This window comes from Sardina pilchardus, chromosome 4 (genome assembly GCF_963854185.1).
Source record: "Sardina pilchardus chromosome 4, fSarPil1.1, whole genome shotgun sequence".
Classification (NCBI taxonomy): Eukaryota; Metazoa; Chordata; class Actinopteri; order Clupeiformes; family Clupeidae; genus Sardina; species Sardina pilchardus.
The window spans coordinates 11,483,788-11,499,712 of record NC_084997.1 but is presented as its reverse complement, the minus strand read 5'-3'; the positions used below and the strand labels follow the sequence as shown (position 1 = coordinate 11,499,712).

General features: G+C 42.5%; 1 protein-coding gene across 1 annotated transcript in view; it reads left to right on the top strand.

Moving 5' to 3' along the window:
* Positions 1 to 15,925, top strand: part of LOC134078306 (titin-like) — a 143,195-nt gene that overhangs the window by 83,069 nt on the left and 44,201 nt on the right. Inside the window, 30 exon segments of the mRNA XM_062534132.1 lie at positions 367 to 669; positions 756 to 1,058; positions 1,178 to 1,459; positions 1,625 to 1,924; positions 2,021 to 2,323; positions 2,411 to 2,719; positions 2,817 to 3,098; positions 3,192 to 3,491; positions 3,599 to 3,892; positions 4,001 to 6,967; positions 7,065 to 7,385; positions 7,472 to 7,756; positions 7,866 to 8,171; positions 8,368 to 8,841; positions 8,926 to 9,201; positions 9,398 to 9,697; positions 9,792 to 10,094; positions 10,190 to 10,489; positions 10,580 to 10,867; positions 11,312 to 11,614; positions 11,701 to 12,003; positions 12,095 to 12,400; positions 12,494 to 12,781; positions 12,871 to 13,161; positions 13,301 to 13,588; positions 13,699 to 14,289; positions 14,374 to 14,478; positions 14,600 to 14,797; positions 14,891 to 15,187; positions 15,287 to 15,874. Coding sequence (XP_062390116.1) covers positions 367 to 669; positions 756 to 1,058; positions 1,178 to 1,459; positions 1,625 to 1,924; positions 2,021 to 2,323; positions 2,411 to 2,719; positions 2,817 to 3,098; positions 3,192 to 3,491; positions 3,599 to 3,892; positions 4,001 to 6,967; positions 7,065 to 7,385; positions 7,472 to 7,756; positions 7,866 to 8,171; positions 8,368 to 8,841; positions 8,926 to 9,201; positions 9,398 to 9,697; positions 9,792 to 10,094; positions 10,190 to 10,489; positions 10,580 to 10,867; positions 11,312 to 11,614; positions 11,701 to 12,003; positions 12,095 to 12,400; positions 12,494 to 12,781; positions 12,871 to 13,161; positions 13,301 to 13,588; positions 13,699 to 14,289; positions 14,374 to 14,478; positions 14,600 to 14,797; positions 14,891 to 15,187; positions 15,287 to 15,874 — 12,054 coding nt within the window.

Genomic DNA, 15,925 nt, shown 5'->3' with positions numbered 1-15,925 from the left:
AATACATTTTTGATTGAATTTGTATGTGTCCACAATTAGGATCGTAGCAGACAAGCATTTTTGGAACACATTGTGTTTCTCCATGCTATGCCTGTTATGTTGGGTTATCTCAAGGATATGACAACCTGTCATGCCAACCAAATGTATATGGCTGCCATTTTGGATTTATAAAGACACCTTTAAAAACTTTTCCCCAAACCTTATCAGATCTAAACTAAATGTGTCACAGATCATCTGATGACCTTAAAACTGGATGTGAGAGCTCATAGCCATGCATTTACATAATGTTGCCGTGTTTTCATGGCATATACTGTATGTCCTGTTGGCCAGCTGTATTTCATTTCAAGTGCTTTTTTGTATCCACAGATGTTCCTGGTCCAGTGGGTATTCCATTTGTACCAGAACACCTGACCAGTGACTCGTGCAAGTTGAACTGGCATTTCCCAGAGGATGATGGTGGTTCTGCCATCACCAACTATGTGATTGAGAAACGTGACGCTGAGCGTAAAGGTTGGACATCACTCCATTATTCCCTCTCCAGACACAGTGCTGTGGCACACAACCTTATTATTGGAAAGGCCTACTTCTTCCGAGTTGCAGCTGAAAATGCCATTGGACTGGGTCCATTCATCTCCACCACTGCAGAGATTATCATCAAAGATCCAATTAGTAAGTTGAAATATACGGAAAGATTTACTTACGAACACAAATTCCTTTTCTTTAGCCACATCCTAATTCATGTTCTATTTTAACAGCTGTGCCAGAGCGTCCAGAGGACCTTCAGGTGACAGCCATTTCTAAAGACCACATTAGTGTCACTTGGAAACCACCAAAGAGTGATGGTGGTGCCGAGGTCACTTCCTACATTTTGGAGGCCCGTATGATTGGCAAAGACAAATACGTCAGACTCACCAAAGAGAAACTGATGGACAGAAGGTACACCTATGATGGTCTGCGGGAAGGTGACTCTTATGAATTCCGTGTCAGCGCAGTGAATGAAATTGGTCCGAGCAAGCCATCCTTCTGTACTAAAGCAATCACATGCAGAGATGAACTAGGTAAGACTCTTCATTTCTAAAATAGCCAACTTCCTTATAAAGCAATATTTTTACTGAAATATATGTCAGAGAGAGGCATTACAAGTGCTGAAATATTTGTTTGGGTTTCTTTTCTTCAGAACCTCCAACCATCGAGCTTGACTTCCGTGACAAAGTAATCATTCGCGTTGGTGAGAGCTGTGCTCTTCTGGGTCGGTACACTGGAAAGCCTGCGCCTTCTGTCACTTGGTCAAGAGATGATGAGGACTTGAAAGCCGATGAGCATATCAAGTTCAAGAATACTCTGACTACCATGTGTCTTGGTCTCATGAAGGCTAAGCGTGAACACAGTGGCAGATACTGTGTGACTGTGGAGAACAGCACTGGGTCCCGCAAAGGCATTTGCAACGTCACGGTTGTTGGTATGTTTTCATTTTTCATATTATTATAGTTTATTTGCTATACTTGTTTTTTCTAGATGCGAATTTTATGTATAAAGTACAAACTGCCATTAGTAGTCCTCCAGTTGATAGCTGGGTATCTCTCTGTGAGTCCCGAGATTAAGCAATAATATATTTTCTTTGCAGATCGTCCAACGCCTCCACAGGGTCCAGTTGTCTTTGAGGAGGTCCACAGAGACCACATGGTAATTTCTTGGAAGCCTCCTCTTGATGATGGTGGATGTGGAATTTCCAATTACATTGTTGAAAAGAGAGATATCAACAGAGACATGTGGACTTCTGTAACATCTGCCACAACAAAAACAACATGCAAAGTGCCCAAACTCCAGGAGGGACGTGAATACATCATGAGAATCTCTGCCGAGAATATGTATGGCATCAGTGACCCACTAGAGTCTGAGGAGATGAGAGCTAAAGATCGTTTCAGTACGTAACAATTGTAACATGATTAAAAAATGATCAAACAATATTCTGATTTGAATGAACCATGAACTAAATAAAAAATCTTGTGACATTTTTTAGGAGTACCTGAGGCACCTAATGAACCCATTGTAAGGGAGGTATACCATGACAACTGCCTAGTCCTTTGGAACAGACCACGTGATGGTGGCAAGCCCATCACCAATTATATCCTTGAAAAGAAGGAGCCATCTGCAAAGAGATGGAATCGTGCTACAAGGGAGCCTTTATATCCAAACACTCAGTTCCGCGTGCAGGATCTTGTTGAAGGCTGCACGTATGAATTCCGTGTTACAGCAGAGAATGAAATGGGCATTGGTGACCCAAGTCCACCTTCAAAGCCAATCCTTGCAAAAGATCCAATTGGTATGTTTATGTTTGATCAGTATATATATTTGAAATATGGCCTGCACTGAGATAGTTCTAATATAATTGCACGATTTATTCTTCTAGTTCTTCCAAGTCCTCCAGTCCTGCCAGAAGCTGTTGATAAGACCAAGGATACAGTGAGTCTGTCGTGGCGTGTACCTCGTCACGATGGCAAAGGCAGACTCTTTGGGTACTTGGTTGAATATCAAAAGCCTGGTGCCGTTGAATGGCAGAAGGCTAACGAGACTCCTGAAGAATGCCCAGACACAAAGTTTGTAGTTACCAATCTGATTGATGGAAATGAATATAGGTTCAGGATCAAGAGTGTGAATGCAGCTGGAGCCTCTGACCCTGCATATGTCAAGCAAGACATTAAAGTCCATGACAGACTTGGTTAGTTGATCCTACATTTCTAAAGCAATTTTAGGACATTTCAGCCATTTCAGATCAAAGCAGATTACTTTACAGATCTTTTTTTCTGTATCTACAGAGGAACCTGAGTTGCTTCTGGATGCCAATATGTCTCGTGACCATCTTGCTATGGTGGGAACAGACATTGTCCTTAGTGCTACAATCAAGGGTATGCCTATTCCTACTGTTGCATGGAAGAAGAATGGCGAGGAATGTCCAGCCAAGTGCATCATTGGGGTCACAGCAACTGGAAGCAAATTAGAAATCCGTAACTGTGATCGCAGTGACAGTGGCAATTACACAATAACTGTGGAAAATGCAGCTGGAACAAAGACTGCCACTTGTGCAGTGCTCACCCTCAGTATGTATAAACTACCTAAATAAACTACATGTATGCAGTATTAATGCAATATTTCCACTGCACAGTGTTCTGACAATATTTTGTTTCTCTTAGAAAAACCTGATCCTCCTCGCAATCTGACGGTATCTGAGATCACAAGTGAATCTGCCTATCTTTCCTGGAAAGCCCCAGAGGATGATGGTGGAGCTGTGATTTCTCATTATGTAGTGCAAAAGAAAGATGTTGCATCTGACCAGTGGGTGCCAGTCAATGCTTCCTGCAAGAAACTTAGCCTTATGGCCTTGTATCTGATGGAGGGAGTTCAGTATTTATTCAGGGTGTGTTCTGAAAATCAATTTGGCAAAAGTGCATTCGTTGAAACCAAACAGCCTGTTAAGGCTCTTGATCCACTTTGTGAGTACCATTCAGAATTACATCACAATGGCTAATACATGTTCAGTGCTATAACAGAATGCTCCGTAATTATGCAAATAATTGTGATTATTACTACTTATTTGCAGATCCACCCGGTCCACCAAGGAATTTGCATCATACTGATGTAGAAAAGACTGAAGTTTGGCTTCAGTGGGAGTGGCCAGAACGCACTGGAGGAAGTGAAATCACAGGATTTATTGTTGAGCACCAAGAGGAAGGACAGACTGACTGGGTCACCTTCAAAACAGTCAGTGACGCTAAGAGCCATGTGACTGGACTCGTAGAGGGCAAGACTTACAGATTCCGTGTAAAATCACAAAATGCCATTGGCATTAGTCAACCTGATACCAGTGTTCCAGTGACCTGCCAAGAAAAGCTTTGTAAGATATATTACATTGATTAGTCCAACCAATTTATCATGTCATTCAATACTTATTTCTTACAATACCTACATCTTATTTTAATGTGTTTATGCTTTAACTTTTCAGTGGCACCAGCAATTGAGGTTGATGTGAAGCTTATTGAGGGTCTCATTATCAAAGCTGGCGGTACACTAGTCTTCCCAGCTGTCATGAAAGGAATCCCTACTCCCACGGCCAAATGGACAAGTGATGGTAATGAAATGAAGACGGAAGGCAAATTCAAAATTGAAACTGACGGAACATCAACAACCCTTAGCATCAGTGATTCTACTCGCGCAGACAGTGGAGAGTACATTCTGACCGTAGCGAACCCAGCAGGAAGCAAATCCGTTGCTGTGCACGCAACTGTGCTTGACGCTCCTGGCCCACCAATTGGTCCTGTTGCAATCCTTGAGGTTGCTCCTGACCATATGGTCATCAGTTGGCGTCCGCCAAAGGATGACGGAGGTACTCCATTGATGAGTTACGTAGTTGAGAAAAAGGATGTCAAGAAGCCTTGGGAGCCTTGGTCAGTCGTCAGCTCAGGAAGCATGAGCTTAAAAGCCAAGGTTCCTCGTCTGGAGAAGGGCCGTGAATATATTGTGCGTGTTCGTGCAGAGAACAAGATCGGTATTGGTGCCCCACTCGAAAGCCCACCAACCATTGCCAAACACATGTTTGATCCTCCTGGTCAACCAGGCCCACCATCATGTGCTGATATCACTGAAAATGCTACAACATTGTCATGGGATGCACCTGAGTCTGATGGTGGCAGCCCAATCAGTGGCTACATTGTGGAGCGCAGAGAACTTACAGGCAAATGGATTAGAGTCAATAAGACCCCTGTCCTAGATCTGAGATACAGAGTATCAGGTCTTTTTGAGGGTAACAGCTATGAATTCAGAGTCTTTGCTGAGAACATTGCTGGAGTGAGTGTGCCTTCACTTCCATCTGAACCCATGAGGGCTACACGGCCTCTTGGTCGCCCTGGTCCTCCTCAGAGCCCCAAACTGAAGGACTGGAGCAAATCATATGTTGATCTGGTTTGGAGCAAACCCACAAGAGATGGTGGCAGCCCAGTGTTGGGATATGTTGTTGAGATTCAGAAATCTGGCAGTGCTCAATGGGACAAGATCAATACAGATCTCATTCCAATCTGTGCATTCAGAGTAAACGGTCTCATGGAAGGCATGGAATACAGGTTCCGCATCAGAGCTGCCAACAAGATTGGAGAAGGTAAACCAGCAGAGCTTTCTGAGACTGTACTTGCCAAGGATATCCTTGTGCCTCCTGAGGTCACTGTTGACGTGGCTTGCCGTGACCTCTTGACCGTCAGAGCTGGACAGATTATCAGCTTGGTGACTCGTGTAAAGGGTAGACCTGATCCAGAGATCACCTGGACAAAGGATGCAAGAGCACTGGGCAGGGACAAGCGCACTGACATCAACACCAGCTACCCCTTGGCTGAACTGGTCATCCAAGATGCAGTCAGAGGAGATTATGGAAAATATGCCATTCTGGCTAAAAACAGCAGTGGCACAGCACAAGCCACTATTGTGGTCAATGTGCTTGACATTCCTGGGCCATTGCAGAATTTGAAGACCGCATATGTGACCAAAACTTCCTGTATGGTTTCTTGGGAGAATCCAGAGGACAATGGAGGTACAGAAATTACAAACTACATCATTGAGCTCCGTCAACCTAGCCAAAGGAATTGGACCATGGTGTCAAATGACTGCACAAAACGTCTTTGCAAGGCGCCTCTTACGGAAAGTTGTGAATATCTCTTCAGAGTTAGAGCTGAGAATAAGATTGGTGCTGGGCCACCAATTGAGACAAGAGATCCCATTCTTGCAGTTGATCCTGTGGACAGGCCAGGACCACCTGAGAATCTGCTGATTTCTGAAATTGGTAAAACATTTGTCTTCCTCAAGTGGAAGAAGCCAGAGAATGATGGTGGCAGCCGCAACCTTGCCTATCATGTGGAAAAGAAACTTAAAGATTCTGATGAGTGGGATAGGTTACACAGAGGTGCGATTAAAGATACATTCTTCATGGTTGACAGATTAGTTGAAAATCAAATCTATCAATTCAGAGTTCAGACAAAGAACGAAGGAGGCGAGAGTGACTGGGCAACAACTGCTGAAACACTTGTAAAAGAAGTTGTTGTGGAACCAAGTATCAAGCTTAAGGTGGAGGGCAAAGTTGTGGTTAAAGCTGGTGACACTGTTGCTATTGAAGCGGACGTCACTGGAACACCAGACCCAGAGATCAGGTGGACCAAGGAGGGTTCCACTATTGATTTGCACAGAAGCCCCAGGATTCATATTGAAGGTGGAGTTAAATACTCCAAATTCTTACTTACAAACTCAAGACGTACAGATACTGGAAAGTTTGTTATCACTGCTACTAATCCTGGTGGAACCGCATCTGCCTCAGCTGTGTTGAATGTGCTTGACAGACCTGGTCCAATAAGAGACCCAGTAATATCTGGAATTTTAATGGACAGATGCACATTATCCTGGGAGATCCCAGAGGATGACGGTGGTTGTGACATCTACAATTACATTGTTGAGAAGTGCGAAACACAGAGGGGTGTCTGGTCTGTTCATTCATCTGCTGTTATTACCAACTCTGCTTTAGTTGCTCGCCTCACTGAAGGAACTGAATACAGTTTCAGAGTGCGTGCAGAAAACAAGATGGGAGCTGGCCCTGCAGTTGAGACTGAGTCTATTGTTGCAAGAACACTGTTCAGTCCACCTGGAGCCCCAGATGCACCAGAAGTTACCAAAGTTGCAAAGACTGAAATGACAGTTGTGTGGTCTGCTCCTACTAATGATGGAGGAAAGCCCATCACTGGCTACATTCTACAGAAAAAGGAGCAACACGCTGTTCGATGGGTGCCCGTGGCAAAAGATCTTTCTGGAACGTCAATGACCGTGTCTGGCTTGCTGCCCAACCATGAGTACCAGTTCAGAGTCAAGGCTGTAAATGAAATTGGAATCGGCAATCCGAGCAAGCCTACCAGATCACTTATGGCCAGAGATGCTACTGGTATGTATAACTGTTATTATTATTTTATTATGTATATCTATTAGCACCCAACTTTTAGCATAAGCTTATATTAAACTACATCACTTTTGCTTTTTAGGTCCCCCTGGCCCTGTTGGTAATTTGAAGGTGGCAGATAGCTCAAAAACATCTGTTACACTTGGATGGACTAAGCCTGTTGATGATGGTGGTGCACCAATTATTGGATATGTAGTTGAAATTAGAGTCCCGGAAGCAGGCAAAAAGGCAGATGAGGGTTGGAAGAGGTGCAATGTCGCCGCCCAGCTGATTGCAACTGAATTCACGGTTTCAAGTCTGGATGAGAATATAGCTTATGAATTCCGCGTTTCTTGCCAAAACCAGATTGGCTTGGGCCCAGCCACTAATCTTGGGGCAGCTGTTGTACCTAGGGAGGTTCTTGGTAAGTTAATTTTTTGTATTTAAAATGAATTCTGTCGCGAAATTGATTAAAGTATATTAACTTATTTTTCTAATTTCCATACACAGAAACCCCTGAGATTGACTTGGATGCTGACCTGAAGAAGGGCTTGACTGTCAGAGCTGGATGCCCTATTAGACTGGTGGCTACAGTCAGAGGAAGACCTGCACCAAAAGTCTTGTGGAGGAGAATGGGCATCGACAATGTTGTCAGGAAAGGTCATGTGGATATTATTGACACAATGACATTCCTTGTCATCTCTGACACCAATAGAGATGATACAGGAAAATACACATTGAAAGTGAACAGTCCAGCTGGGGAGAAGGCTGTTTTTGTGAACGTTAAAGTTTTGGGTAAGTTTGTCTGTATGCTATAGACGATAATTGAGTATCCATTTAATGATTGTCTATACTTAATTTTGAAAAGTATGCATTCTAACATGTATGCTATTCCTTTTAATAGATACCCCTGGACCTGTGGTCAATGTTGAAGCTACTGATATCAGAGTCAATTCCTGCATACTTTCATGGTCTCCTCCTGAAAATGACGGAGGCAGTCCAGTGACACATTACATTGTAGAGAAACGTCCAATTGACAAAAAGACCTGGGCAATGGTCAACACCAATGTGGATGTAGAAAAGGCGACTATTAAGATAAGCAATCTTGTGCCAGGCACAGAATACTACTTCAGAGTGACAGCAGCCAATGAGTATGGTCCTGGTGTGCCAAGAATATCTCCACAGTCCTATCTGGCGTCAGATCCAGTCAGTAAGTATTACGTGGGAGAAGGAGAATAACCTTCTTGGTGGAAGACAAATTAATTTTCAAATCTAATCTAAATAAATCTAGCCAACCTTTTTAATGCTAGTAACTATATTTAAAAGGACAATACCATTCAGTGACATTCATGTGTTAATCGTCTGCTAAGCATCATAACTCTAACTGTAATCCTTCCTCTCGTCAGGCAAGCCAGACCCACCAGAGAGGATTGAGGTACTGGAAATCACCAAGAACAGTGCAACAATTGGTTGGGTTAGACCAATGCGGGATGGAGGTGCCAAGATTGATGGATATGTGATTGAATACTTGGAGACTAAACCACCAAAGAAACCTAAAGCAGCAGAGGGTGAAGCGGCACCAGAGGGTGAAGCGGTACCAGAAGGTGAAGCGGCACCAGAGGGTGAGACTGTAGCTGCACCAGCACCTGCTTCTGCATCTGAACCTGAGTCTGTGACTGAGCCAGAGGATGACGAGGATGAGGACGGCAAGCCAAAGGAGTTACCTTGGGCACCGTACACAGTTGTCAAAGGTTTAAGCATTACCGTGGTTGGGCTTAAACTGGGGAAGCTGTATAAGTTCCGCGTTGCAGCAAGAAATATAATGGGTTGCAGTCTACCAACTGAGACCAGAGAAGCACATGAAATCAAGGAACTATTGTGTAAGTTCTGTTTATTTACTGACATCCATATATTTTAAAGAAAAAAACGTCCCAATGGCTCACATGTAATGTATTGTTTTTCAGTGGACCCCAAGATTGTCATGGCAGAAACAATAACTGCGAAGGCAGGAGCTAAACTAAGAGTAGAAGCTGTTGTTTCTGGCAAGCCAGCACCTGAGGTCAAATGGAAACGTGGAGAGGATGCTGTTGTCTCATCCAGTCGTCTTGCTGTGCACAAATCTCAAAACCTCTGTGTACTCATTATCAAAGAAGTCTCAAGAACAGACAGTGGTGTATATAGCCTTGTTGCTGAAAACAGCTGTGCCACTGTACAAGAATCAATCAAAATTGTTATTCTAGGTAAGTTACCATTTTTGCACAGCTATGTCTTAAGAACTATCCAAGGGCACTTGGGTATAATTGACTTCAGATAAGTGCATTGTGATGTAAAAAACTATTTATAGTGTGTACTGCAATCAACTTTGCATGTGGAATTAAAGATGAATGTCTCAACAAACCAATGAATTCTAATGACAATTCTATCTGAAATGTTCAGATATCCCTGGACCACCTGAGCCTCCATTTGAGGTCAGTGACATTGATGCCGATGCCTGCACACTGTCCTGGAATGCACCATTGGAGGACGGCGGAAGCAAAATCACACACTATGTGGTTGAGAAATGTGATCTCAGTAGAGGTGACTGGGTCACAGCGACAACTTCCCCTGGCAAGACTGGCTGTAGACTTGGCAAACTTATCCCTGGAAAGGAGTATGTGTTCCGTGTTCGTGCTGAGAATCGTTATGGTGTCTCCGATCCAATTACATCTGACAGAATGATTGCCAAGTTTCCCTTCAGTAAGGAAATTATTTTTAAGTAATATTTCTGTTCACTCTTAGAATTATTTACAGATGCTTTGTTGATAACACTTCACATATTTGTCATTTTTAGATGTTCCTGGTGAACCCCTGAACTGCCGCATCACCAAAATCAACAAAGACTGTATGTTTGTGGCTTGGGACAAGCCAGAGTCTGATGGTGGTAGCCCCATTACTGGATACTACATTGAGCGTAAAGAGAGGAACAGCCTGCTTTGGGTTAAGGCTAATGACTCAGTTGTTCGCACAACAGAATATCCATGTGCTGGCCTCATTGAAGGTCTGGAATATAATTTCAGAGTGTCTGCCATCAATCGTGCTGGCCAGGGCAAACCTAGCAAAAAGACTGACTTTGTTACTGCAAGAACACCTGTTGGTGAGGGAGGATTTCTTTATTTTTGATGATGCATATCACAAATTGTTTAAACTCTGGAAACTACCATATTGATTGTTTTAATTGGTTATTTTTAGATGCACCCGGTAAACCAGAGCCTCTTGATGTGACCAAGAACAGCATTACACTAGTCTGGACCAAACCAAAGAATGATGGTGGAAGCAAGCTCATTGGGTATTATGTTGAAGCCATGAGACTGCCTGAAGACTTATGGATTCGTTGCAACACAAGCAGCCAGAATGTACCAAGAGAGGAGTACAGGGTTACTGGACTGGATGAGAATGTCAAGTACCAATTCAGAGTTATTGCAAAGACAGCTGTGAATATTAGCAGACCGTCTGAGATCTCTGATCCCATCCTTGTATCTGCTGAGAATGGTAAAGACAAAAAGATTGCAGTTTCTTTAGTCATGTTGATTGTGATCTACATGATGCTTTTCATCTAAAATCATGTTTTTTTGATTGTAGTACCTCCAAGAATAGAGCTCCAGATTCAGATGAAAAAGATGCAGCCTGTTAAAGCCGGAAGAGATGTCCGTCTTCAGGCTGAAATCTTTGGTAAACCACTGCCAAAGGTTACATGGAGTAAGGATGGACAAGTCTTGAAGGGGGACTTCAATCTGAAGCTGACGCAGGATCGAAATCTCTATGGTTTGGAGATGGCTCAAGTGGCTAAAAAACAATCTGGCGTGTACACCATCCTTGCTGAAAATGCAAGTGGCTCCAAGACTGAGGAAATAACACTTACTGTCTTAGGTGTGTAAAAAAGGTCTTCTATGTGTAACTTTAGAACAACTAAGCAATTTAATACACAGCTTTATACATCGTTGTAATTAAATTTGTTTGTTAGGGTGTAAAGGTTTTGAAACCCATCTTGTTTACCTGCAACAGCAGAAGTCAAAATAAAATAGTCCTTAGTTACTATTTAATGCACTGCTTGAAATCATTTAGCTCACTAGTGAAAACTGCAATGTAAAGCAACTGTCATTGTAAAAATGGTGTATTCAAGTGCATACTTTCAGAATCTTACACACGGCCCTTGGGAGAATGTGATCTTTATTTTTCATTCATTTTTTGAAAGTAAATAGATCTTCCATGTTCTTTAGTGTCTGAAAAAAAGTAATAAACCAAACTGTATTTGGAGAATCATTATATCCCTAATATGCTATAATACCAAAATAATCTTTCCCTGATCTTTAGACATTCCTGGACCACCAGCTTCTGTCAAATTTGATGAGGTGCTGGCAGAATCCATCAAGTTGAGCTGGGAACCACCCACTGCTGATGGCGGTGCACCTATTACTAACTATGTTGTTGATAAACGTGAAACCAGCAGGGCTGAATGGGCCCAGGTCTCTGCCAAAATCAGTGGTCAGGTCACTGAATGCACAGTGCACAGACTGATTGAGGGACGTGAATATCAGTTCCGTGTCCGTGCTGAAAACAAGTTTGGTGCTGGAGATGCCATCCTCTCAGATCCTGCTGTTGCCAGGAATCCATATAGTAAGTCATTCATTTTAGTTACTTTTTTGCTGGCATATGTATAAATGGAAAGAATTTATGAATCTGACTGTGAAACATTCTTACAGCTGCCCCTGGACCCTGTGATCCTCCCGTAATTACCAATGTCACAAAAGAGAAGATGACTGTAAGTTGGAAGGAGCCATCAGATGATGGAAAGTCTCCCATCACTGGATTCATGCTTGAAAGGAAACAAACTAAAGAAATGAAATGGACAAAACTTAACAGAAAGCCACTCATTGAGCGAACCCTTGAGGTTACCGGTCTCTCAGAGGGAACTGAATATGAGTACAGAGTTATTGCTGTGAATCTTGCTGGTCCTGGAAAACCCAGTGAACCATCTGTTGGTGTCTCAGCAGTGGATCCTGTGTGTAAGTAACCATACAAAAATATAATACAAAGAGGACATTAACTTGACATTAACATATCAATACTCATTTACTTATTTTTTCTTTCCCACAGTCCCTCCTGGTCCTCCTGTTTCACCAACCGTTTTGGACACAACAAACAGCACAATCAGGCTATCCTGGACAAAGCCAGCAAATGATGGTGGAGCTCCAATCCTGGGCTATCTTGTAGAGTGCAAGAGATTAGACACGAAAGACTGGATAAGATGCAATGTCCCCAAGAATCTCCAGGACACCCATTATGTTGTCAGTAACCTTTTGACTAATAGTCAGTATCAACTGCGTGTGACAGCTGTCAACAAAGTGGGTTTCAGTGAGCCATGTGAAGTCCCAGACAAACCTATTGTCAAAGATGTTTTGGGTAAGTGTTTAATGCCATTTTAGTGATATCCACAATAATACACTATATGAGTGATTTATGTTACTAATTGTCATTGTCTTGGTCTGATTATAGTGGCTCCTGAAGCTATACTTGATGCAGAGCTGAAAGAATTACTGGTGTTGAAGGCTGGTTCTTTAATGAAACTTCATGCTACAATTAAGGGTCGCCCAGCACCCAAAGTGACTTGGGCCAAAATGAACACCAATATTAAGGAAAGACAAGGAATCATCATAAAGGCAACAGAGTTAGATACCACAGTGATTGTTGAAAAAGTGAACAGATATGATGCAGGCAAATATATTTTGAATCTTGAAAGTACCAGTGGAATGAAGATGTACACAATTGTAGTCAAAGTTCTCGGTAAGTCTTGGAATTTTGATATAAAGTTTTATTCTAACAAAAGCATTATTTTGGCAAGCACTGAATGAATGTTCTCTTTTTTCTCTCAGACACCCCGGGACCACCACTCAACCTTATGGTTAAGGAGACCTCAAAAGATTCTGCATCAATTCTTTGGGACGAGCCTATGATTAATGGTGGAAGTCCAGTGACAAGCTATATTATTGAAAAACGTGATGCTGAGAGAAAGGCCTGGTCCTTGGTTTCAAATGATTGCACAAAAACATCACTGAAAATTGATGGTTTGGAGCCAGGTAGATCTTACAGCTTCAGAGTTAAGGCTGTGAATGAATTAGGCATTGGAGAGCCATGTGAAACTGCAGATGCTGTGCGGGCCTCTGGTGAGTTACTAAATGTGACCAATACATGAACACAATGAGTGAGTTGTGTGTGTGTGTGTGTACTTCAGTTAACTGTGTTAGTAGTTGCTGCAGAAATGTATAAAACGATTATATTATAATATTTTTAATATTTTTCCAGAACAACCTGGACCAGTCATGGACTTCAAGCCCATCTTGGTAACCAAAGAATCATGCACTCTTACCTGGAAGAAACCTATCAGTGATGGTGGCAGTCGAATTATTGCATATGTCCTTGAGGTTCTCAATGGTGATGACAACTGGAAGGAGCTAATGAGGTCAAAGAATATGCAGTACAGTGGCAAAGACCTAACTGAGGGCAAAGAATACAAATACAGAGTTAAGGCAATGAATGATTCAGGAGATGGTCCTGAGAAGGAGCTTAGTCTGGTGGCAAAGGACACCATTGGTGAGTTTTATGAGAATAATGATTTACCCTCAACTCTGCACAGATGTTGATATAATATATTACAGTACATTCCAAGGTCATGATTTTTCACTCACATTTCTCTGTTACAGTTCCACCAAGCTGTGATTTGCGTGATTTGCCCAACCTATGCTACATTGCCAAGGAGGGAAGCACGGTCCGTCTGAAGATCCCTCTCATAGGCAAACCTCCTCCAACAGCCAAATGGGTCAAGGGTGAGGACGAAAATCTCACTGATACCGGCAGAGTATCTGCTGAATCCACATTAGTGAATACAACTCTGCTGATTCGTGACTGCCAGAGGAGTGACGCCTCCAAATACACCGTCACTCTCAGAAATACTTTTGGAACGAAGGAGTCAACCATTTTTGTCCGAGTAGTGGGCAAACCAGGACTTGTAGTCGGACCTATTAAATTCAAAGAGGTCACAGCTGATGGTGCAACTTTGAAGTGGGGTGCACCTAAGGATGATGGTGGCTCACCAATCACAAATTACATCCTTGAGAAAAGAGATTCAGTCACCAACATGTGGGTCACAGTTGCTTCATCTGTCGAAGAACCCTTATTCAGAGTGACTGGACTCCACGAGGGAACTGAATACATCTTTAGAGTGTGTGCAGAAAACAAGTATGGAGTTAGTGAAGGTCTCAAGTCTGAGCCAATGTTGGCCAAGCATCCATTCAGTAAGTGATTTTTCAAACTTTTGGATTAGTAGCAATATCTTCGTAGAAGGTGAACATATTTAACCTGGTATGTTTATTTACTAGATGTTCCTGATGCACCACCACCACCTCAGGTTATGAGTATGCGTCATGACTGTGCCTACCTGGCTTGGTCTGATCCAAGGAAAACTGGAGGCTCTCCAATCACTGGTATGTATTTTTTCCCAATCTTTCAGCAATATTGCAGTTTGACTATGTGATATGAATGACATATGTACATGATTTGTCACATGTTTCATATTTATCACCTTGAATCTTTTTGTTATTTTAGGCTACCATGTTGAATTCAAGGAAAGAAACAGCATGTTGTGGAAGAGGGCTAACGAGACCGCTGTGAAAATGAAAGAATTCATAGTGACAGGTTTCACTGAGGGTTTGGAGTATGAATTCCGTGTCATGGCAATTAATCTGGCTGGTGTTGGTCGACCAAGTCCACCAACTGAGCCCATGGTTGCCTTGGATCCAATTGGTAAGTAACAATGTTGTGCACATTTTAGATTTAGGAGGTTCATTTAAATTATGTCAGTGTTCATAACACCCCTGAATTATGTTTTTTTTTCAGATCCCCCTGGTAAACCTGATGTCATCAGCATTACAAGGAGCACAGTAACACTTCAGTGGACCGAGCCTGAGTGTGACGGTGGACACAGACTCACTGGATACATTGTTGAGAGACGTGATCTGCCGTCCAAAATTTGGGTGAAGGCCAATATCATGAATGTTGTGGATTGCGCATACACTATTAAAGACTTGCAAGAAGGATGCAAGTATGAGTTCAGAATCCGGGCCAAGAACTCTGCTGGAGCACTCAGCCCACCATCTGAGCAAACTGACACTATTGTGTGTTCAGATGAATATGGTAATAACTAATATCAAGTTTCACACAATTTACTGTAAGTATATTCTGTGTTTTGTCCCTTCACCTCTGTAACATTGTTACTTCTTGTTTAATTAACAGCTTCACCAACCATCATTATCGACTCCACTGTTAAGGAGGGACTTACTGTGAAAGCTGGTGACACAATTGTCATAACTGCTACAAGCATCTTGGGCAAACCTACTCCAACCTCTTTCTGGTCTAAAGGAGGAAAAACCTTTAAACCTTCAGATATATGTCAGATCGAGTCTACCAAAACATCATCTACTCTATACATCAAGTATGCAAGCAGAAGTGATTCAGGAGAGTACACAATATCTGCAAGTAATCCATTTGGCATTAAAGAAGAAAATGTCAAGGTGAAGGTATTGGATGTTCCAGGTCCTCCTGGGCCCATTGAAGCCAGTGGAGTTTCATCTGAAAAAGTCACCTTAACTTGGACAGCACCAGCAGAAGATGGAGGATCTGCAATTAAGTATTACACTCTAGAAAAGAGGGAAACAAGTCGCCTTCTCTGGACCATTCTTGCCGAACAGGTCACTGACTGCCACTATGTTGCTACAAAACTTGTTCAAGGCAATGAGTACATCTTCCGTGCCAAAGCTGTGAATTATTCTGGTGCTGGAGATCCGTCACATTCTGGGGCTGTCAAGATTGTTGATAACTTTGGTAAGTTAGCCATAGAATCATAACAACTAGAGCTATGCTTATCTACATGTC